Source organism: Festucalex cinctus, chromosome 5 (assembly GCF_051991245.1).
Source record: "Festucalex cinctus isolate MCC-2025b chromosome 5, RoL_Fcin_1.0, whole genome shotgun sequence".
NCBI classification, from domain to species: Eukaryota; Metazoa; Chordata; class Actinopteri; order Syngnathiformes; family Syngnathidae; genus Festucalex; species Festucalex cinctus.
This window is the reverse complement of record NC_135415.1, coordinates 27970603-27995281: the sequence shown is the minus strand read 5'-3', so window position 1 is coordinate 27995281 and position 24679 is coordinate 27970603. Positions and strand designations below refer to the sequence as shown.

General features: G+C 39.2%; 1 protein-coding gene across 1 annotated transcript in view; it reads right to left on the bottom strand.

Moving 5' to 3' along the window:
- Positions 1–952: 952 nt before the first annotated feature.
- The window catches only part of specc1la (sperm antigen with calponin homology and coiled-coil domains 1-like a), a 24019-nt gene continuing 292 nt past the window's right edge, over positions 953–24679 (bottom strand). The window contains exons 2-16 of the mRNA XM_077522250.1: positions 19499–19661; positions 19272–19410; positions 16726–18350; positions 15370–15577; positions 13553–13626; positions 11356–11531; positions 10474–10637; positions 10144–10265; positions 9294–9384; positions 7200–7289; positions 6985–7120; positions 6795–6897; positions 5228–5344; positions 5063–5122; positions 953–4146 (exon numbers count right to left, since the gene is read on the bottom strand). Of these exons, the coding sequence (XP_077378376.1) occupies positions 4057–4146; positions 5063–5122; positions 5228–5344; positions 6795–6897; positions 6985–7120; positions 7200–7289; positions 9294–9384; positions 10144–10265; positions 10474–10637; positions 11356–11531; positions 13553–13626; positions 15370–15577; positions 16726–18350; positions 19272–19410; positions 19499–19624 (3321 nt within the window). The 5' untranslated portion in view covers positions 19625–19661 and the 3' untranslated portion in view covers positions 953–4056. The remainder of the gene's footprint in view (positions 4147–5062; positions 5123–5227; positions 5345–6794; positions 6898–6984; positions 7121–7199; positions 7290–9293; positions 9385–10143; positions 10266–10473; positions 10638–11355; positions 11532–13552; positions 13627–15369; positions 15578–16725; positions 18351–19271; positions 19411–19498; positions 19662–24679) is intronic.

The window sequence follows — 24679 nt, the reverse complement described above, 5'->3', positions numbered from 1 at the left end:
AATAATAATAAATAATTTTTCTGAAAATTGTTTTCATGAAGGCGTGCTTTTTATCTTAAGATGATAAAAATGAGAACAATTTAGTGCAGCAAAGCCCGATTAGCATTTGGGTTGAAAAACAAGCTCAATGTTCTGGACTCAGATTCAAGGGCAACAAAGGTCAATGCAGTTCCCATGGGAATTTCTTTGTATAGCAAAGAAAAGGATCCGTTTATGATCCACATCATGTTTAAAACGAGCTGGAGGCGTTCGCAGGTAAAGGAATATGTATTTCATGGGATTTATCGATGATGTCACAGCTGACAGAAGTAACAAGTGCGATGTGCACTGGGCGATACCGTCTGCTCACGTTCCACAGATGCTTCAAGTCAGGGAGGAAACTCAAAATCTGCTTATGTTTATAGCGTTCAGATTCTCATCCAAGACATCCATTCATTCACTGAACCACTTTTAATTGTATTTATGAGTACGGAAAATGGTTATTTTAAAGTCATAAATAATTCAATTTCTCCCAAAATATTTTATGGCTCCTCATAAATCAAGTCCACTCGTTTTCCAGTGTTTTAAATATCTTGCGATGGTGAACAGCAAAATTGTTGTCAAAGTTAAAGTACAAACACAAAGACATGACGGGCCTCATAATTAAGTGAGTTTCCATCCACCTAATTTTATTCTTATTTTAAACAATTGTGAAAATTAACTTGGGTGCAAACGTCACAAAGTTGGGGGGCCTAAAATTCACCAAAAAATGGTTTTACGTTTGGAAAGGGTGGATTCTTTTCAGCGTATCAATACAAGGAAAATGCTCATTTTGGATGTGGTCTGAATCTGAGGAGACAAAAACTACAATGGCTGTTTGATTATAAGCAAAACGAAGTATGAAAAGACAGTTTTGCAGCTGTGTGATCAGTGTCGCATCAGAATAAAAAAATATTCCACACTATCAAAAAGATTTGAACTGGAAAATAAAATATCGGATTTATTGGCAACATTGAGTAAGTTAAAACAAACAAAACAAAACTTAAGTATGTTCAGTGGAATTCTCAGAGCATTTTCAAGTAAACCAAGGCAAGCAAAAAAATGAAATAAAAATGATGAAGCAGATCCAGTAAAGAAACAAAGCACTGTTCACATTTGCTTTCCTGCTTCCAGAGGCCATTACACATGAAAGGCCCTGCAATGTAACATCTTTCTCTTCTTCTGTAGCTGAAACGTGGAGGTGGAATGTATAGCGTCCTTGCTGGATTTAGTGTCCATCCGTTGCTCCAAATAAGCCAGCGCAAACATATTCCACTTTTTGAGCAATTGTTCCTGTAGCGGGAATAACAACACGCAGTTCAGCAACGGAATCGAGCGGCACACTTATAAAAGTGTTGCCTGATAACACCCGATGCTTTCAAATGCACTTAAATACTACACATTTATACATACACACAAAAAAAGTTGCTTGTGCTAAATGACTGGATGTGTACACACGGTGGTGATGTGAGTTTTGCAACAACGGCATTGCTATAGATACCAGCTGGCAGCCTCATCTGACCCAAATCGGCATACAGTAACGCACACCAGACACTCATCAAATCAACTTGCCTTGCAAAAAGACCTTATTGGTGTTTTTCTCAAGAGGCACGACCATCCATTTTTTAAAAGTTGAACACTCTCAAAAGTTAAATTAAGGCAAGACATTAGCAGAAAATTGGAGATTAAAAAAAAATTGCTGACCCAGCGCATAAAAGCCCTTTGAGCATTTATTCAATATCCTTAATAGCCATCTTAAATGTCTATACCAGTATGCCATTTGTCCTCATAAGCAGGACAATTCAGCGTACTAGTAGAACAACTGTTTGTCTAGTATCGTTTTTTTTTCTCCCCCCCCACTACAATTGTGCCAACTTTTGGTCTACTGGTGCGCAACTCATCCTTGCATCCAAGGGAAAAGAATAAACGTTTATTTGATAACAAGTTACAGTACGCTCTTCGTCCTCACTAATAAGCCAACTACATGTAACTAATGAGGCACAACTGCACTAGTTAACATCTTCGCCCGACTATTGAGGCGCAAATTAACACCAGTCGAATTCTGTCACTACTGATGCACTAAATTGGGACAAAGAGTGTACAAATACCAAGAATATCAAATAAATGTGCAAATGGCTTTTCCATAGATGGTGTATGTAACAAATCCATGCGCTCACAAATAAAGCAAAAATAACAATAAACCAATAATACAGTGATTGGAAACCTCCAAATAAATACAGTGAATATGTAAATTGAGGCACAATTGACACACAGCAGCCACACGATCATGTTGCTGGCACAATGGACATCAATGCCGCACCAACGTGTACTCAGCATATCGAAAAGAATGTCAAGTCACAGTAAGAAGTTCAACAAGCTGAACATACAGAGAAGGTTGCGAGTAAATGAGCTCCTCGGGGACAATTTGTTCCGCAAACGTGAGAACGAGGCCAATGAGTTCCTATTAGCTTCGCTTTCAGTGAGCACAGTGACACAGCTTGCGTAAATGTCATGTCAACAAAACATGTAGCTCAAATCTTTTGGACTAGTGTTTTTGTACAGACAACACAAATGAGATCATTTGGCCCTTACAAGTGACGGAAGGTGGATTTTCATTTTTGCTTCCTTCGCTTTTTAGCGTTGTGGCTAAACCGAGCTAAGCTAGCTAGCTCGGTTAGCTAGCTAGCTAGCTAGCTAAGTTAACAAACCTCAGGCTCTAACTATATTTTGACATTCTTCTTCCTGAAGAAGTATGAAACCAATTAATGTGTAGAATCGAGAGAAGAAAAAAAAAAGAGCAAAAACATTCATGTAAAGTTTCTGTAAACTTTCAATTTTGGAAGTTAAACTGAGGAAGAGCTCCAGGTGACATATGCAAATTCGTCAGAAATTAGGGGAATTAACTTTGTGTGAATTTTTGATGGTGCTATTTTTTGTTTTAAAATAATTTTTAATATTTATTGCTATTATTATTATTAGATCAATCTATTTTACATAACATTGACCTTATGGGGATCACAAGTTAACAGGAGCCATATCCTAGCTGTCAGCTGGTGGAAGCGGCACCCAGAGAAAATCCACACAAGCACAGGGGAGAACATGAAAACTCCACACAAGAAATATAGGAAATCTTATAGCAATTTCCAGAATCTTGCATAAGGACACTCAGCACAGTTAATCTTGTCATTCACATCACACCTCAAAACTTCACAACCAAACATTATGCAGTGCACTTTTATATTAGAATCCACACATTAACGTACATCATGACCCAATGTATGAAAAACCCGGCAAGAGAATTGGCGCTTGAATGTCTCTTAGTTATGCTTTCAAATGAGACACTCGCTCCTGATCAGATATTTGTTACTTTCCAAATGACAACCGGCATCAATGAAGCAAAAAAAAAAAAAACACAAACAATTTTTTTTTTTTTTGACAACTCCTGATCTGCATCTTGACGTGCTGTAGTGAAAAGACACTATTCGGGCTTTGGCTCTCAGGGGAGGAGCTGGTGTCAGGCATTAATCATTACACAGGCACTTAATCCTCTCTAACACAAACATCTGAAAATACTGCAAAAAAACAACAACAAAAACAACAACAACTGCCTGAGGTGTAAGTCGAAGGACTGAAAGAACCCTAACTGTACTGATATGTTCTAGATCCGTAACAGATGCTTCCTAAAGTATTCACCATCAAAAGAGGACGATCTTGCACTTGTTTTGTTGCTTGCTGGTGTGCAAACGTTTGGGCAAAGCGGAGAGGAGAACGGCTTGCAAAATGAAAATCCAGGTGAAGGCACTAAGGCGCATTTCGAGCCGTCACTTCGTACTCGGTTGACTTTGTCAAGGCGTCATCGCGACACCGCATACAGGCAAGACGTGTTTCCTTTCATGAGGTCTGCTCTCGGTGATGCAAACGACTGACGATGATGTTGAAACGTGCTAACGAAGCGGGTGGCGGCGGTGCTATCCAGTGAGGTACAAGTTGTGACGTTGGGGGGGGGTTGAGGTGCGGCCCAGTAGCAGCAGACGTGCGTCAGGTCTCAAAGTATTTGTAGATGGCCGTGACGTAAGTCATGACGCTCTGCCAGTCTGGCCTCTCGGTGTGCACCATCTCATTTATGTCCTGCGAAAGACACAAAATTTGACAGTGGGGAGTCGGCGGTTTTGTCAAACTGAAGTAACCAAATGCAGTTGAGAGATATATCAGCATATACTCTTTTGGTGACATTTTTGTGCGCTGGTGCGCAGTGAGATTTCTGCAATGTCAAATATGCGCCTTGGCTCAGTAAAGGTTGGGAAACACTGGCCAAGATGACGTCCACATGTTGAAAAGTCATTTCAACTTCATTCCTCCAAATATTTCAGTCCATGTCCACATAAAAAAAACAAAAAAAAAAACATTTGGAAGTCTGACCACTAAAAGTCACGTTTTAGCCAATTAAAAGTCTTAAAAAAAAAAAAAAATGCAGATTAGGCACGATGACAACAATGTCGACTTGATATTAAGTAAGAATAGGTGGACTGTACTCGTAATTCCGCATTTGGTTTATCTTGGTACCAAGTCCGACTTCACGAATGGTAAAATAAATAAATAGTTAAAAAAAAAGAAAAAAAAAGTAAATAAATAATATAAATATAAATAAATAGATAAATAGTAAAAAAAAAAAAAAAAAAAAAAACTTGGAAAAAGTTTTTTTTTTTAGACTTGGAACGGATTAAAATTATTTACATTAATTACAATGGAAAAAATTGTTTCGGATTTCGAACAAATCACTTTTAGAACAGCCTTCTGGAACAGATTATGCTTGAAAACCGAGGTTTGACTGTATATGTAATACCTGTCTAGTGTGAACTATTTTATTTTATTTTTTCCGTTGGCGGTTTGTAGCATGTTAGCGGGCTGCCTCTTAAAATAAGTACACCGGTGGACTTAACTTGATGACCAATTTAACAGCATATGACACAGGCTTCACTTTCCTTAATAGAAAATAAAATATTTGTTGACAAAAAACATCCTCACTTAGCATCTCAAAACTTACTAAAGTGCATTTGATCCCGACGCTTTCAGCAGCCTGGAACGCCAAGGAGAAGTTCCTCCTCTGTAATAACAATAATAATAAAAATAAAAAACAAGACAGGCCAACTATTTTTATTTCAGCATTTAGGAATTTTCAGGTTGGCTTTTCCCTCCACTTTGTACTCGCCTTGTCTTGGCTGGTCAGTTCTTGGTACGGGATGTGGGCTGGCAAGTAGGTGTGCAGCACGGCGCAGAATGCCAAACCGTCATTCCAACTACTGCTGAAATTGGTGATGTCAATGTTCTGGAACACATGACATAATAAATAATGCATTTTGAAAACATAATCGACAACAAAAATAATCCATACCCAAGCTTAAAACTGAACTTTTAAGGTTAATTAACCTTATAAGGCATTTATGAGAGGAACTAACATTTCTTGTCTTCCGAGCAGACCAATCAGCTACTTACACACTACTCACAAATTTTAGAGGTTATTTGGCATACAAACATTACACAAAAGTACTGAAATATTAAAGAGTTGGACATGTGCGTTCTAAAGTTGAGAGGTTAAAGTGAGTTGACCTCTAAAATTAATAAGCACACTGCATTTTCGTGAGCGCTGTAGTGCCTCAAGTGAAACACAAGACGCATTAGTGTGGATGCAGTTTTATGAGAGCCAGACTCGTCTTCATTAAAATGAGAACTATAAGGTGTGGCACAGGAAAGAAAAATGGTGATGGAGATGGGTTTTTTTTTTTTTTGGCTTCTCAATGCTTACAGCAAGAGTCCAAGGCTCAGCAGGCAACAGATGCGTGCGCAGAACATACACATCCTATTACCATCCAAGTTTTTTTCTTTCATTTTTTCCACAGCTGTTTCTGGATTTGTAATTTCACTTATCTAACATCTAATGAAAAACAGACAAATTCATTTTACTTTACTGGTCATTTCAAATATCCAATTCATACAGTAATGGATTAAATTAATACATGAACGTTCGTTATTTCTGTTGCATGTCTGGCAATAGTGAAGCTACTTAACAACATGCATCAACAGATTTGATCAAGCTCTGATATTCATCTGTTCTAACATGTTCACTTCTGTCACAGTACAACGTGAATTTATGACAGCTCATGTTGCTATTGACTTTAAAATACGGTTCATGTAATGAAAGCAAATATTAGCTTGTTGACCCTAAACTTGTTCTGTATACAAAATCTTGAAATAGACAATTGTGTAACTTGCCAGGAAAAAGACGACATTTTCTCTCGTGCCTGATTCCTGACTTCCAACAAGCATTTTAAACAAACTAGACTAAGTGCAATTTCTGGAAAAATTGCGTGGGAATGCTGAAAGCGGAATGCTAATAGCTGAATGCTGATGAAGTAAATTGAAAGACAAATTATGTGGAAATTGTCACTGAAGTTGAAAGAAAAATGAATAAAAGGGAAAACTTGAACTGCAATCTGTAAATTGTTTCAGAGAAATTATAATCCATTTCCTGATGCAATAGTTGGTACCAAACCATCGAATGTACTAAAATGTGGTCCAAGCGGGGTTTGAACCCAGGTTCAAATTCATGGCGAATGGTGTATGAATTTTCAGAAATATAATGTAGGAGTCGCTTCTCGGCAAAAAAAGTGAGGAGTATGAAAATCTGAATAACATATGTGGGATGCTTTTAGCATTCCCACAATTACAAAAATATTCATAGTTTAATCATATTGGGTGTTTTGGGGACAATAACCCACTTGATAGCCCTCAGTTTTCTTCTGGCACCACTTGAGCAAAGCGTTTCTCTTGGAGCCTCCATACTGTCTGGCCAGCGCAGATAGTGGGTCCTTTCGTTCCTCTCTTTTTAAAGAAAAACAACAAGTGATCAGAGTCTGCTTGCTTAGTAACCTTTCTTTACCTTGTAGAACTTCAACAAGTTGCTCGCACCTTAGACGGCTGCGTGTCGTGGGAGTGATGGAGGCCGTGGGAGAGGAGGAGGCACTCATGGCCATCAGTGAGGAGGAGGAGCCTCCGTCTTGGGCTGCCATGTCCCTCTTTATCTCTTCACTACTCCGGCGGGAAACTACTTCAGAACATGGGGGGGATAGAGATTGATTCCCGGAAAATGTATACTAGCAATGCTCAAATGTAGCGTCCTTAACCTGAAATTGTCTTGCTGGAATCCATGTTGGAGACCCTCTGATGGACAGAAGGTGGTCGACTGGCTGGGGCTCCTCTGAGAAGGTGCTCGGCTGTAAATACATGAGCAACACTGTTGATGTAACACATACAATGTTGTCACATTCAAATTCCACTGAGTGTAAAGAATACCAGCAATTGGAACCATTTGAGACGACGTGCGAATTAAACTACAATTTGAGTCAAAGTGACCCACAAAACAGATAAAAATTATTATTTTTCGTTTCCTTTTTATTACATGTAATTATTGGACATTTTTGCGCAGCCATCGCCGTGGCGTGTTTGCGTGCAAACAACCCCTGTTCATTTTGGACTTATTTCCTGGCCTATAGTTTTGTTCTATAAAAATGAGTATGGTGTCATATCACTCAGTCAGGTTTTATGTGCAACGGTGGCTGAATGAAAACCATGACTGATTGTCCCCAAAAATTTACGAGTACATGTGCAGACATATGTTAATCAGTCTAAAAATATTAGAACGAAGTTCGCATTAATTTGGATAATATTTAAGACGGAAGCGCTGCCGCACATTCATATAATTATTATTATTATTATTATTATTATTATTATGATGATGAATGCCTGCAATTGGCTGGCGACCAGTTCAGGGTGTACCCCACCTACTGCCCGAAACCAGCTGGGATAGGCTCCAGCACCCCCAGCGACCCTTGTGAGGAGCAAGACGTTCAGAAAATGGATGGATGGATGGATGGATGGATGGATGGATAATGAACACTTTGAATATTATCAAAAAATGTTGCGAGTTCCATTCTAATATTTCCAGACTATGATTATCACACGTCTGCACATTATGTACTCGTAAATTTTGGCGAGTCGTTTTTTTGTTTTGTTTTTTTCACATGAAGTGCCATAATGTTTTCTTTTGTGTCAAGCAGCTGGGAGCCATTACGACTTAAAGGGATACTTGACTCATTGAGCCATTTTCAGCAGTAAAAAGTTAATATTTTGTCTATAATTAATGTGATAATGTCATTATTTTTTATTTAAAATTAATACCTTTTAAAAACTATTTTTCTACTTGCTGTCGACTGATGATGACATCACCTGTGCTGAGGAAGTATGTAACGACCAATCATGGCTCAGTTGACTTACCAAACCCAGAAAACAGGTGAGCCATGATTGGCCGTTACCTACTTCCTCAGCACGGGTGATGTCATCATCAGTCGACAGCAAGTAGTTGTACATGAAAAATAATGAAGTTATTAAATTCAAATTTTCTTGAAAGCTTCTTGGGTGGCGGCCAGTTTACTTGGGTGGCCCACCCAAATATTAACACGGTGTGGGAAACACTGCATGGTCACATACGCTTTTACTTTTTTTTTTTTTTTTTTTACACTTTAGTGCTTGATAGTATTAATATACAAAATCATCATGGCTTGAAAAGAGATGACTTTCCAACACTGCCCTCCTACATTACCTAAAGAAAGCTGTTTTGCAAACCCAAGAACATTAGTAGCAACATTCAGTATTTCTAAAGCAGAGAAAAATGAACAATATTTAAATACCAGTATGTAGATGTGTGTGTAAGAAAAAAGAAAAAAAAAAAAAAAAAAAAGAAACGTGCCCAATGGGTCAGGCTACTCTGACCACAGAAACACAAACTGTATATGATATACAAAAGAGGAAACATCAAATCACCAATAACACAATGTCACTTTTGTTTACAAAACACTTGGCTACTGGAGGGAAAATGTAAACATTATAATCAGATGAGCAGCTTCTCAGAAAGCTCAATATTTGTTTCTTCCCCAAACAGACTACCGAATGACAACTACTTCTTACTTCCCCAAGTGATCAGTGCAATAATATTATCCTGAATTACTATTACTTACGTATGTATGCCATGCAAAGGTCAATTAAATTGTTTGCCCTTAAGTGAATCTTTGAATTAGGTTTTTGAATCAGCCAATGAGGTCATCATTTGTTCTGCTACTTTAAATCCTCCAAGTTTGAACAAGACCACAGAACATCACATGACGATTAGCGTTTGAGAGCAAAAGACTAGCAACGTGGTAAAATAAAGAACATTTGCCTACATGACATGGAGATGTCGGAGTAGCTGCTCCTCTTGTCGCTGAGGGAGGACAGCGGCTTGGAAGCTGACAGAGATGTGGATGCAGAATGCCTCTGAAAGAAAAAAAGAGCGCATGTCAAATGAGCAAAAACAGCTAAACCAGTAAAAGCAAGGGAAACCTATTCAATAGGGGTGTTAAAAAAAAATCGATTCGGCGATATATCGCGATACTACATCGCGCGATTCTCGAATCGATTCAATAAAAAAAAAATCGATTTTTTTTTTTTTTTTTAAGAGCTCAGAATTGTTCATTCGGTAGTCTTACCGATTCAACGTCTTATCATCATTGCCTTTTCTTTTTTTTTTGTGTGTGTGTGAATCGATTTTTAAACTTCCATTTTTAATGGAAAAATATTCAACAAAACGTCTGACTTCGGGTTAGGATTCACACCTTGAGCATGGAAGAATGTTATATGAACGGAACATTAAGCCTTAATATTTTATTTTAATGCTGTTCAAACATGAAACAGATTACAACCTCTATAAGACTGAAATTTCAGATAAATAAATAATACATTTTCATATAAATCTTACACTCTACAAGCTTACTGATTAGTATTTTCTAAATTTGAATGAAAATAAATCGCAACTATCGACTTATAAATTCGTATCGGGATTAATCGGTATCGAATCGAATCGTGACCTGTGAATCGTGATACGAATCGAATCGTCAGGTACTAGGCAATTCACACCCCTACTATTCAATATTAGGGACTTGGAGTATCATAAGTGAAAAATATGTAGAATTCTTTGTGGCTTTCAGTTCTATTTACAGAAAACACAACATGAGCTGAAAAGCTTTTCTTCCGCACCTGTATAGGTGACACAGCAGCAGCCGGAGGAGTCTTCATTGGACTAGGACTGAGAGGGGTGCGTGGTAGCGGGGTGGCCGGCGCTGTTGGCGTCACAGTCGCAGTACTGGAAGGTGGTGGAGCTTCAAGTTTACAAGAGCACAGTTAGTTACAAGGAGCTGTGCTTAAATGTGACTGAAAATGCAGCTGAAATGAACTACAGTACAGTACGTCAGAAGTGGATCATCAGCTCTGGGGAAATTTCTCAAAAAAAAAAAAAAAAAAAAAAAAAATGCAGTCTGGGATACCAAAACACACAATATTGTTGTGAACTCAAATTGTGGTATATACCTTGCGAGGCATTGTCAAAGCTCTTGATGAGTGTTTTGACAGTTGGCGAAGGCTCAGACGAGGTGGAAGATCGACGACTCAGACCCATCCCCTGCCTGAGTGCAGCCAAGTCCCTCTCCACTGCGTTCATATAATTATATACTCGGCCTCTCTCCTCCTCTTGCCTGAGAAAAAAAAAACATGATATTCTACTTAATATAAACAGCATGATCAGACAATGTGAAATAAGGTATTGACTTAAAAATATTGGCAAATAAACCCTATCACTAAGATTAATCACTATGCAAAAGTATTACCCCTAACTTAACTCATTCAAACCCAAAAACGTATAAATACGTTTTTTAATACTTTGTCCTGCACTCCCAAAAACGTATTTATCCGTTTTTTAAGTTTTTTTTTGATTGATATAACATCTGACATGAAGAGGTAATTTAAAGCAATGGTAGTTATTACAAAAAAACGGCCAGCAGGTGGCAGCAGAGAATAAGCGATCAGCCAGGGCCATGTTGCAACAAGCTTTTTTTTGCCAGTATTTTCAACAGGTTTGTGAATAATGATGAAACTTTGCTTTATTCTAATGCTAATTCAAATTGCTGCAAAACGGAAACAGATACAAATGTACGTTTTTTTTTCCTGATGAAAGAAGAGACTCTAACCTTGTGTTCCATGTTTTTATAGCAATAGAACACAATATTCTGTGGACCTGGCAAAATCAGTCAAAATCCGGTAAAACAGCCGGGAGCGACGGGGGTTGCTTCAGTCAAAATGGCTGGGAGTGAATGAGTTAATGTTGTTTAGCAATACGTGCGACTGGCTATGCCAGCAAAAGATAGCGAGAGATACAAGAATCCCAAATCTGTCCAAATTGTTTGTGTGGCTTACTTGCGGCTCTTGACCTCATCCAGCTCCTTGCTCAGCTTGTCGTTCTTCTCCAAGGCCTCCTGTAGTCGTCGCCGCAGGTCTCCTATCTCCTCCTGTGCTTCTGACTTGATATCGTTAGCAATGACCACAGCTGTCTGCAGGTCTGCTTGAAACTGACGCCACTCCATTGACTCTTCCTGTGCGGCAAGTGACAATAAACATAATCAAGGCATGATGGATGATTTTGGTAAAGACACTTGTAATATACAGCTTTAAAGATTATGCTGCTTTAAGAGGAAGTCAACCCAAAATTTTCATTACAATAATACGTTCTATGCATACCCACTAATCTAAACACAATATTCTGATTAATATTGCCGAATATACATAAAGCAGCAAAATCCACGTTTTTATCTATCTCAAATTGACAGTGAACGCTTAAAAGACTGGATGACAAAGCATTTAGTATGTTAAGAACTAGGGGTGTGAATTGCCTAGTACCTGACGATTCGATTCGTATCACGATTCACAGGTCACGATTCGATTCGATACCGATTAATCCCGATACGAATTTATAAGTCTATTGTTGCGATTTTTTTCATTCAAATTTAGAAAATACGAATCAGTAAGCTTGTAGAGTGTAAGATTTATATGAAAATGTATTATTTATTTATCTGAAATTTCAGTCTTATAGAGGTTGTAATCTGTTTCCTGTTTGAACAGCATTAAAATAAAATATTAAGGCTTAATGTTCCGTTCATATAACATTCTTCCATGCTCAAGGTGTGAATCCTAAAAAAAAAAAAAATCGATTCTGCCGATTATTGAATCGATTCGAGAATCTCGCGATGTAGTATCGCGATATATCGCCGAATCGATTATTTTTTTTTAACACCCCTATTAACTCATTCACTGCCTTTGACAAGTATACTTGTCAATTGTATTTTTTAGAGCGGTGCTAAATGGGGGCGAATCTGAGCATGCTCCACTGTAAATATCAAACTTGGAAACAACTTTACTGATGCCCGACCACCGGTAGATGACATCATTGCCCCATTTTATAGGAAATAAACACAGTTTCAGAGTCCATGGGAGAAATGGCTGTATTTTGGCAAACCTACATTTTTCTGCTGTCAATTATAAAAGAACGGGACGGGACAAAAAGTAGGGAGTCTATTCTGTTATTTGGTAGATTCGGTTTATATATAATTATTGAATGTAATATCACGTGAGTATTGGAAATGTAAAAAATTTCTATAATGACTGGCAGTGAATGAGAACTAATTGGATCATTCAGAAACCATCAGGGAACTTGGACTCAGATGGCTGCACTCAGAGAAAAGGGGGTGAATAATTTTGCACATGTAAAATATTGTATAAATTTGATTCCACTTCACTTGTGTCTACCACTTGATTGTGTCCCACTTTGTGTTGATTTTCCACAAAAACATCGAATGTTATGTGCTCCGAGTCCCGCACCGCCCCACTGTCATATGGTGTTCCACAAGGTTCTGTATTGGGGCCCATACTGTTCTCGTTATAGTTACTGCCCTTGGGCTTCATCCTACGAAAACATGGGATTTCTTTTCATTGCTATGCGGATGACAGTTCCACTTAGTTAAAAGGAAGAGGCCTCTTTTGTCTTGTCTGGAGGAAATCAAAGCCTGAGATGGCTTTAAATTTCTTGAACTTCAATGAGAAGAAAACAGAAGTTATGGTCTTTGGTCCCACTGGCCCTTCTCATCCTGCTGACTTGGGTCTTCTGGCGCACTAAAGCCAACAGTGTCAAACTTGGGTGTCAAGATGGACAGTGACTTTAAACTGGACCGGCAAATTGCCGCTGTTGTCAAATCCAGCATTTTCGTATTAGGCAGCTGGCTAAGGTAAAAAAAATCGCCGATCTCAGCAGCATTTAGAAACGGTAATCCAAGCCTTTGTTACATCGCGGCTGGATTATTGTAATCCACTTTACTTTGGAATCAGCCAGTCCTCCCTCCAGCTTGTCCAAAATGCTGCTGCTCGTCTCCTTACTGGTGCCCGTAAGAGGGAACACATAACCCCTATCCTGGCCTCTCTTCACTGGCTGCCCGTGAAATTTAGAGTCCATTGTAAGATTCTTTTCTTTGTTTGTAAAATCTCTAAATGGTCTTGCCCCACCTTACCTCGCTGAGCTCTCTGCTAAATGAAAAGATGTCTTCACTATTGCCAGCTGACTTACCCTGAGCCTGCGATTAAGGATCTTTATCTCTCGTTCCATGTCATGTTTCTCATCTTGGAGCTTTTTTACAGAATCTGGAAAAGAAAGTAGATTCATTTAATGAGCTGGCCATAGAGTAGACAAGATTTCTAATTTAGGTTTGACGGACACAACAGTGTGCTGTGATGTGATGTGCAATCATATGTGAAAATTTTTTTTCAACTTGCATTACCCAGAAAAAGTACTTCCTATAAAGACTAACTTGTGCATGTAACATTAGTGTTATCAGTTAACAGTGTGAATGAAAACTTCATAGCTGTGAATGTCACAGCGCAGTGTGTGTATACTTCAAACTATTTATCAAATAAATGCTAAACCTCGTCAAGGGGAAAGGCCCGCATCAGGGACCTGCACATTTGCAGTTTGCCAAGGAATTTAGCGACAACTTAAGCCCAGCTCATATGTAACATAAACGGACCACTTTTATCTCTTCGTAGCCACAAGCGGCTTCTTTGCACAAACAATACGCTGCGTCTCGCTGAGTGCTCTGTCGACAGCCTTCTACCACATGCTTGGCCCTGACACATTGTATAATGCTCTTTAGCTAGTAAATTACTTCCAGATTTTTTCTTTTCTTTCTTGTGGATAGAGCGCGCGCAGCTAATCCGCTCCTCAATTCATCTTAAGAGTCTTTCCTTCACATGCAGGGAAAAAAGGACAAATAACAGATTAATTTACAATCAATATTGTTTTAAAACAGGGGTGTCCAAACTACGGCCCGGGGGCCATTTGCGGCCCGCCATCCATTTTTCAGTGGCCCGCAACGTATGCTAAAAATGGCATTTGACTCAATTCAAATAAAATAGACAAAACAAAAATGTTTGGAGATGGTCAAAGTAAGAAGGGAGGGACTCGAAAAGCAGGTGCCATTAAAAGGTGATTTTAGTTAATTAATGAAAAAACTCAAACTAAAATTCAAAAAACAATATTTTTCCTGAAATAAAATAAAAACGAAAATGCTTTTTAAAGGCACGGTCTTCCGTTTTCACTCAGGAAAATGCACTATATAAATACAGGATGTATACCTATGGACTCCTTCTTAATCTACACCTCTGGGCTTCTGTTAATGTGTGGTGGTGATTTTTTCCAAAATCCCCACCCCCCCAGCCTGTATTTTGCCATTTTGTGTTTGTTTTGTAAACAGCAGGGCGTTTCTGTGGAAAGAAAGTGTTTACAACCCTCCAGCCAATTGCAGGGGGGATTTGTCGGCTGCATAACGTCACAAAAAAACTAATACAAATAAGACAATACTAACAAACTAAACTAAAATTAAGCATTTTTTAAAGAACTAAACTAATAAAAACTAACAGAACCACACTGAAAACTAATAAAAACTAACTAAAATGAAAAATTCCAAAACTATAAAAACCCTACTGCCATATTACAAATAAATTGGTTTATATACTGTAGCATTTTTCTAAATATGCCAAAGCACAAATAAATTATTTGTACAATTTTTAGGACTAAACACAATTTCTCTTCATAACATTATGTGGCCCTTGCGTTCTTCTGATTTTCTGTATGTGGGCCTCAAATGAAAAAGTTTGGACACCCCTGTTTTAAAATATTAAAATAACTAATATTAGTCAATAAGTCCAACCACTGCCAAGTTTAAAAAACTGCTAACATGCCATGTACTTGTGTTTATCTTATCACATCATAGCAAGCAGCAATTTTTGCAATCAGCAGCACGCACTCAACTTGATTACGAAGAGCACGTTGTGCAAAATGTCAAAAAGTTCCAAAATGTGCGAGTGCGATGCGAACATGCTGCTTACTCTCAAGGCCAGTGATGATGAGGTTGTCATGCAGCTTCAGCGCTCGGTGCTGCTCCACTTCGTCTTCCAGCTCAAAGATGGTTTCCTTCATGTCGACGATCTCCGCCTCCTTCTCCTGCAGCTCCACGCGCTGTTTCTCTTGGTCGTGCGCTTGTTCAGCCATCTGCTGCTGCACCTGCTGTTGGAAGTCTCGATATTCCCTGTCGAGCTGCTCGCACAGACGAATGGATGTCGCTCATTAAAACATCAACAATGAGTTCATTAGTCAGGCTCAAATGCAATGCAGATCGTTTCTTTAAGTGTTGGTGAGTAGGAAGAACAAATTTTGGAGTCACCCATGTCAACATGGCACTTTTTAAATGGGCAAGTCAACCCAAAAATGTTCTTTAATTTAACTGATTAATATTGTGTTTATGAAATATGAATTTAGCAGCAAAATCTCCTCGTTTTTATCCATCTCAGGTGGCATCCATTTTTTCCACTTGCCATAGATTGAAAATGATGTCACAGTTGCTCAAGGCTCGGGTAGCAACTTAAAATGTAATGCCCATGTTGTACTGCATATACACACACACATACTCTATATATCAGTCGATTCCAATTTGTAATCATAATTCATTGCCCGAGTTCCATTGTTAATTTGCGACTAATCGCAAATTACAACTGTTATAAATGTACAATAAAAAAAATTTCCCATGTTTGTCATACAGTTGTTTACATAAAAGTGCATTAAATGTGGTTGAATCTTTTAGTTCATTTATACAGTAATTTTATAGTAAGTAATTCATCAAGTTATTTGAAGTTAAAATAATATACTAAACAGATAAGAAGGAGTGATAGATTTGTGCTGAGGTCATTTTTGGCCACGAGATGCATTAGTGTTTCATGTTGGAAGTTGGTGACTGGAACAGTGCATCTTTTTTTTTTTTTTTTACTTAAAGCTAAGCTTAAAGTCTGCACTTCAATTCTATTGTAGTTGTTTCCGTTTAAATCCAATGTGGTGGCATGCAGAGCCCAAATCATGAAAATGGTGTCACTGTCCAAATACTTTTGGATATAACTGTGTATGTTTTATTATATTGCTAAATTGTGTTATGGTGACTACTTTTGCACAATGTTGTATGTAAAATAAAAGCACGAACAGCATTATTACAACAATTGTATTTAAATTTTTAATGCCTCTGGACATCGTATTTAATGCTTTTAATGCCATTTCAGGCCTTTAATTCAGCAAAAATTAATTTCATGTCTTAATACCTTTTAATGACTCGCGGAAATCCTGTGTAAAGAAATGTTTTGGGGTTGACTTGCCCTTTAAAATGGAACCCACGAAGCGTGTCTCTATCCCAGACTAACCTTACTGAGCGTGTCCTGCAGTAGGGCGAGATCATTGTGAGCTTGCTCCACCTCAACCTGCAACTTTGCAGCCTTGGCCTCAGCCTCCTCCTTCCCCAGTCGCGCACTTTCCAAAAGCTGGCAGATGTCATTTTTGTCGCCCGCTGTATGAAGCGAGTACAACTCAGCAACCCGCTGCCTCTCCTGGTCCAACTGGGTTCGACAGCGGCTCAGCTCCGCCTGGTCACTGCTCACCGCCGCTTTATATTCATCCAGCGCGGCCGCCATGGCCGCCCGCTCCTGTCGCTCCGAGTCCAGGACGCGCTCCATTTGGTGGTTCCTCTCCTTCAGGGCTCCGATCACCTCCTGGGCTTCTGCGTTGTCCTGCTCCGCCATCTTCAAAGTGTTGGACAGGTGCTGCTGCACCCCCAGCAGCTGCTCCCTCTCGAAGCGGGCGTTGTCCGCCAGGTCGGCGTAACGCTGCTCCAGCTCCAGGTAGCGGCCGCTCTTGATGTCCTCCTCGAGCGCGTACGAGACATGGTGCTCGTCCAGCAGGGAGCGCAGGTACTCGATCTGCCGCCCGTAGAGTTCCAGCTTGTCGCTCTGCTGGCACAAGGAATCCATGAGGATGACCTTCTCCTCGCCGAGCCGCTCGTTCTCCCCGTTCAACTCTTGGGTGATTTGCTGCAGGTCGGCCAGCTCCTGCAACGTGGCCTGCAGCTCCTCGGAGGTGCTGTGCTGGTTCTCCTCCATCTGGTGGATGCGCTCGGTGAGGCAGGCGACCGACACCTCGCTGGCATTCCCGCTGCTGCCCCTCCGCGAGCGCTCCCTGCTGGGAGCCGACTCGCATTCGGAGGACGAGGAGGCTCCCGAGGGGGCGTCCAGCGCATCGTCGCTGGAGGTGACGGCCTGATAGACCTCGCTGGATTCGCTGTCGAGGTTGTCGGCCGAGCCGCCGTGCTGGTGGGCGCCGAGCAGATCCTCTAAGGAACCGGGGGCCGAGCCCTCCACCGAGGACGTCAGGGTGGCGCCGCCCTCGCTCTGACCGTTGCCCGCTGCCAAGTCCGGGCTCAGCGACGGGTAGTGAAACGACTTGTCCGAGCCGTCCAGCCTCTGCTCCAGAGAGAATCCCAACGCATTGAGGCGGTCCTTGAGCATTCGGTTCTCGCTCTTCAGCAGGTTGAGCTCCTCCCTGATGGCCTGGTTCTGCTCTTGTAACAAAAGCAGAGTGGACTCAACATTCGCCGCTGTGATGGCGGAGACATGCGGCTTCTCCCCCTCCTCCGCTTCTCCCTGCGGGGGCGAGTCCGTTCCATCCATGCCGAGCTGGACCCTCATGTCCCTCAGTTCACTGCGAAGGTGTAGGATCTCCACATCTTTGCTCTTAGCAAGGCCAAGCAGGTCGTTGACTTTGGTCTCCAATGCCACCTTATCGCTGATCTGGCCATCGGATTTGGACTTGCTCATCCGGCTCTCGGACTCCGTCAGGGTCTGGCTGCGAGGGCGCTTCCCCGAGGCTGCGTCGCCTGCTGCTGTCCCCGAGGCCAGCTGCTTCTTATTAGCTGACGTCCTAGATGTCCGAAGACGGTCTCGTGAAGAATTTGGCTCTTTTGTAGTTGATGATGTCATACGCTTGGTTGAGGAACCTTATTTGGAGAGGGAAAAAAATATTTTTTTTTAAAAAGTTTTTACAAAACAAAAAACAGTAAATAAATCCTTATCCCGACCCTCAATGCTGCAAACTGAACATACAAGTACTACTCAATGTCCCGTTAATCATTGGCCATTAGAATAATCATCGTTTTTCTCCCCATTAGAGCCACTAGAATTAAATGCGTTTTTGTAATGCCTCCTTAGCAAAGAGGATAAATGTGATGAAAACCAGCAATTGGCGTGCAATGTGAGGAAGTGTAGACACGTATTAGGGCTGGGCGATTTTGCCAAAAAATAAAATCTCAGATTTTTTCACAAAAAAAAAAAAAAAAAAAATAGATTTCCGATTTTTTTCTCGATTTATTTATTTTAGAAAAACAACTAAAAATGACATAACTCAAAGTAATATTTGCTTTTATATTATCAAACAACAAATAAAAACTTCCCTTTCCAAATTAAAGTGAAAAATGTCTGCCTTAAATAAAATACTTCTAGAAACAAATCAAACACATTGAATTACATTTAGAAAGTGCAAATTTAGAACTTTTTTTTTTTTTTTTTTTTAGTAATTAAATGACAGAAAACTCAAAGCAACTTTTCCTTTTCAAATTTATCAATTTATCTGTATCAATTTATGAATTTAGTCTAACACTTAACATAACTACATATTTCCTTTTCAAAGTTAAAGTGCAAAATTTCTGCCTTAAATAAAATACTTTTTGAAAGTAATAAAAACGCATTTAATTAATAGAATGTTTAATTCATAATGACTGTGGCTTAATTGATCATATGGATATACAAAATTTATAATTCTTGTGAGGATAACAATTTAAATGCTTTAAACAATTTACTAAGTCAATATACACGTATCTGTTGTTAAGACTGGAGCAGTGCATTATACTTGTAGTACTCACCTGTTGCTGTTTTTTGCTTGTTGTCACCGGTGCTAGCAGTGGTCCCGATTGAGGCCGTTCTCTTAGTTTTGCTGACAGCATTACTCGATGCAGGATTCCCTCCAGCCATTGCTGCTAAAAGATCATCGTTGCTTTTCACCTGAGAACACAACATAGGGAAAAATTAACATTCAGATATACGCAGGATCAAACAGCTGCGTTGCAAAAAGCAAGACGAGGCTTCTAACCTTGGACAGAGATACGGCGCTGTTGGTCTTGGCTGCAGGCTTTCCAGTGCCAGCGGTAGATGCGGCCTCCGCCTTCCCTCGATCGCTACTCACCTTACTCACCACAGGCCGGACTGACTTCTTCATACTGAGTTCTCTGATGCCGAAACATTTACAGCTCAGTCTGCGCACACAGGAGGGAGGAGAAAAGTCATGCATGGCTGAATATACGGCTATCGCTGCACTTTTGCATAGGAGGGGAATTCTTTCCATAAAAGATATTCCTAAAACATGAAAAATGAAAAAAATAACTGACGGCAGGCTCAATAGAAGTGCTCACTTAGTTGAGCAACAAAAACATATAATTTTCTCTACAATTATATCTTTTTATTTATGTATTATTTTTTTATCTTATTATTATTATTATTATCATTAATTCAATCTCTGGTGTAATAACCTTATTTATTGATTAATTGAACTTTTACATTTTATTTTATTTTAATTATTATTGTTGTTAATTCAATCTCTGGTGTAATAACCTTATTGATTGATTGATTGAATTGTTTTTTATTTTATTATCTGTTCTCATTGCTGCTGGACGTGTAAATTTCCAAGAGGGAGCCATCCCAAAGGGATCAATAAAGTCAAGTCTAAGTCTCTAAAAATGTTTGTTTTTTTGGTGTCACCCAAAATTCTTGAAACTTCACGTAACGGCGCCCCCCTCTGGTGGAGGTTCTCATGCATACCAGATCCGCCACATCAGCATCTAGTAAAACTCAAAAAAAATTTGCTTCTCCCACTGGTCGCTGAATAAGTGGAGGTTGCCGTTTGTAAATCTCACTCTGCTTCATCTATCCTTCCTTCCTTTAGTCTTTCCTCTGGTCTCTTGGGCTGTGTGCAGACTGCAGGCATATCTGACTGCAATCGGATTCCTCCTCAAATCTGATTTTTAGGGCTGACTGTAAAACTGTTTTTAATCAACTACCTCCCGCAGGTGGTTTCGGTCCGTCCCGCAAAAAATCTGATTTTTATGTGCTTTGTGATTGTTTATGTCTCCCTAATCCTGAATTCAGACGAATCTGGGGTTGGAGAAAGATTCTAGATTTGTAACTCTGTGGGTGGAAGGTGGTTACTGGTTGGTGATGGATTTCACTTTGCTTCATCTTCCCTTCCTTTGATCCTTCCTCAGGACTCCTGACAACTTCATAACACGAGTGAGACTGAAGTATCTGGTTAAGGGTCTTGGATTTATAACAGCTTTCAGATGAATTAAAGAGCACAAACTTGCATGCATGCACGCACACAAAAATAAATACATTTTAAAAAAGGGACTGATGATGTTGACATGTTGACTCGGGAAGGCTGCCGAATGAATAAAACTGAGCTCTCAGAAAAAAAAAAAAAAAAAAAAAAAAGATTATGCTGAGACACAAGATAATTCAAGAAATGCTTCATTTTGCAAAACTAATGATGGCTATATCACGCGTTTGCAAAAATCCAGTGAGCATTCGAGCATTGCGGATGAACTGCAAAATCATTCTGATGTCAACAACAGAAAATTCAGCATCTTTGTGAACTTGTTGAGTCTGTTGACCGAAAGGTTTTATCATTATTTAGTTGTAACAAATTCTAGAAAATGATGGGTAGTAATAAAATGTGAGGCAACAAGGTAGGTGTTAGGAGTGACACTTTCTCAACAAATGTACATTTGACAATGGCTGAAATGTTGAACCTTGCTATATTGATACAAGTAGTCTGGCAGGAAAATTTGAGACTTTGTGTTGTGCAGGGTGTTTCCATCCAGGTCTGAAGAGAACATCATTTAATGCCATGATAGCCAGAAAAGTTTTTCTGGGCCACAGCTGGAAGCAACGAGCACGGTAAGTACTTTAGCACAGACTTGGATGTATTTTTGCACAAAGCCTTTTTTAAAGGAAAAAGTGTGTCTAAGTGATTTATTTTACACAGGAAGCCCCTCAACAATCAATCTCAGACTCTGCGGTCTGTTGTTTTTGGAGAATATGTTTTTTTGTAAAGTAGACTCCGTGACCAGCTTGAACTGTTTAATAAACAGTCAAGATAAGACTCACTGACTGGAAGCCGTCTTCCAAACAAAATTAAACTAAATTGGGAATCTGAAGAAAGAAAACATATCGAACTTCAACATGTAGAATAAACACAATGAACGTGATGATTAAAATTAGTTTTTAAAAGTTCAAATTATAAAGCATGGAAACATTGTTCAACGTTTGCTGACACTAAATACTTTACAAGTCACACAGCACCATATTGTTGACAACTGAGTGTGGGATTACAGTGCAAACAGTGGGAATAATCCTTGTGACCTCATGGGTCAATGTTGCTCTTTTGTGGCACGTGTGTATACATAGTTGTGGATTATGGCGGACTTTTTAATGATTTTGCCTCATTGCAAAACAAAGATAAACAGTCTGCTTTAATGGAGGATGGACAAAAATAAAGAGAGAATATTCACCGTTGAGAGACTGAAATTCACAAAATTTGGACAATTTTTACATTCATCCATCCATCAATAATATGAACATTTCATCCTAACAAAGCGGAAGTAGAATCATAAAAATCCCAATACATCTGACTGGACCTAAGGGTATAAACTTCCTTTCATGCAACACTCTTAAGTCATTGATGCAGTTTTTAACTGCTATAAAACGCACTGCACCTGATGTAGGTTATGTTATGGTTTAGCACGATTGAGGCAAGGTAGGTGTGCTCTCAGAAAATTATTTAATTACAATGTAAAAGGAAGATAAGGCACTTTGGAAACACCAAGAAACTAAAATGATTGAAGTCCAAAATTGATTCAAAGAAACAAACAGGCTGAATGAACTCTCCATGGCATGACAACTAACAGGAAGTACAAACAGAATCAAAAGATCCAACAACGATTGAGAGGAGGCAGGGAACTAAATACAAGCTGATCGGAAAATGAGGAACAGCTGGACAGGGCACAAGTGGCTGAAGGAGCTGATTGGAAGACAATGGGATCAGGTTGACGAGCACAGATGGAACAATATTTAGCATGTTCTTTGTTTTGTTTTTATTTGCAAAGTACTCAACTTCTGTCATTAGCATGACGCGAGTTGAATTAACGCTCCAAGGTTTGAAGCCTTAAAATGTGCCAAGACAAATTACATGTGTTCCTTTCAAAATATAAAATTCCCCACATTCAGATGAAATGTCCAAAAATAAGTTCAATATTTTTTTGTTTTTTTTTTAATGTTTTGCTATGCTTTTGTCTAAGTTGGCAACCAGCAGAAAACAAAAAAGTTGCATCTGTGTGCTTGGACTAAATAAAAAGATGTCTGAAATTTGTCATTGTAAGACAAAACTCATATTTTACAAAAAATACCAAAAAAAGTATATGAATTCAAATTTTAGTATAAAGTATATTGCTAAAAGTGGAAAACCTCTGGAGCTAAAGTTCAACATTGACAAAACAAGCCACACTAGGATATTCTGAACCTCACTGAAAACTCTAAACTACCATGTGCTGCATATGGGATTTTGAAAGTCACGATGAAGAAAGACGAGCATCAAAGACAAAACAATGAGCTAATTGCTCATAAACGACCCCTCTGCTGTGTGTTCTTTCCTTATTGAAGCTTCAACAGCAGGGAGGCACTTCCTTGCCATAACAACAGCTTCCTGTGTGTCTCCAAAGACACAACCCTACAAGGCAGATTGTGTGCTTGTGCACAAACAGGCACCAGTCTGCTTGAGAGAGAACAGACACTATAAAAGCTTCATGTCGCATGATAAAAAAATAAATAAAAAATGCTTGACTTCTGATACAAAAAGACTAATGCCGAAGTAACTATAAATTGTTCCTGACGAAGGAAAAAGAAAAAAGAAAAAAAAAGAAGAGTGAAAAATTCTGTAACATACACAAAAATAAAACATGCTGTACCTTTACAGCACAACAATCACTATTGCTGTGCTGTATTGAAAATGTCCATGGTTGTCTGGAAATAACATTTCATTTTTCTCTTTTTTCACATCAGGCAATATCAGATCAAATCATTCACAAAATGCATATCCTCTGAACCAGGCTCAAGGCTAATAAATTAAGGCAGTGAGATAAAACTCCTTTAGACTACCAGGAAAGTTCAAAAACATCCTGTGGATAAAAATAAAAGCTTAAACGGATGTGAGAGTGTTAAACAGGGGTGGCAGCAAAATGGCCTCAACATCCCTGCAACATTAGTCCCCTGCTGATTTGTTTGGGGAGTAAGCAGGCAAATGTTTTTGGCACACCCACATTAGCATCACAGCTAACGCCCTTATTATGCACGTATTACTCAAACACTCAAACGCATGCTTTAATGACTAAAACTATATGGTTTCCAGTAATACCCCATAGCCGGCACAGTATTAAAAACTTTAGTTTCAAGCCAAAAGACCGTATAAAATGTAAGGGGTACGCCATCTAGTGAGTTAGCTATAGGGTCAGGCATGCAGGGAATTTCAGTAATTGAGCTTCCTGTATGTACAATAGCTTTCAAAACAAAAGCACCAATGCGGCCACGTAATTAGCGCCCACATTTTAATGCAAACGTCATCTTAATTCCGCATATAGTTGGGCTGAACGGAACTTATTCAAAGTACTTGAAATGCTACGCACAAAATACTCAAGTGGTAGTCAATTAATAGTAGTTGTAATACAAGTGTGCATACTGGTTATAAAACTATTCTGACGTCAAATTAGCTTGAAAAGTTAAGGTACCTCTAAATGGGACCAAAACTAAATCTGAATGTGTACGCTGTCGAAATGAATGGCATTGTAGTGGTGCGAGCGTAATGAATGACCCAAAACAATTGAAATATCATGTCATACATATGGGCAACAACACACAGATCAACTAACATAACACAAGAACACATTGCACGTTTTTTTGTCCTCCAGAAATGGGTTGCGTAGCTGTCATTAAGAGTAGCTTATTTTGAAATAACTCTCAGGACACTTCCATGCTATTTTTCCTGACTACAAAATCCTTCCAAAAACCTGGAAAATTGTTAAAAACATAACTTTTACTTTGTTTAAACGAGCAGCGCAAACACACGGAAATCCGCCTGTTTATGCGAAGATTAATGTGGACTGAGTGTTGTACACACAGCCATTAATATGAGCTCAGTTGTTAACAGAAGTAGTCTGTGACCATGCTA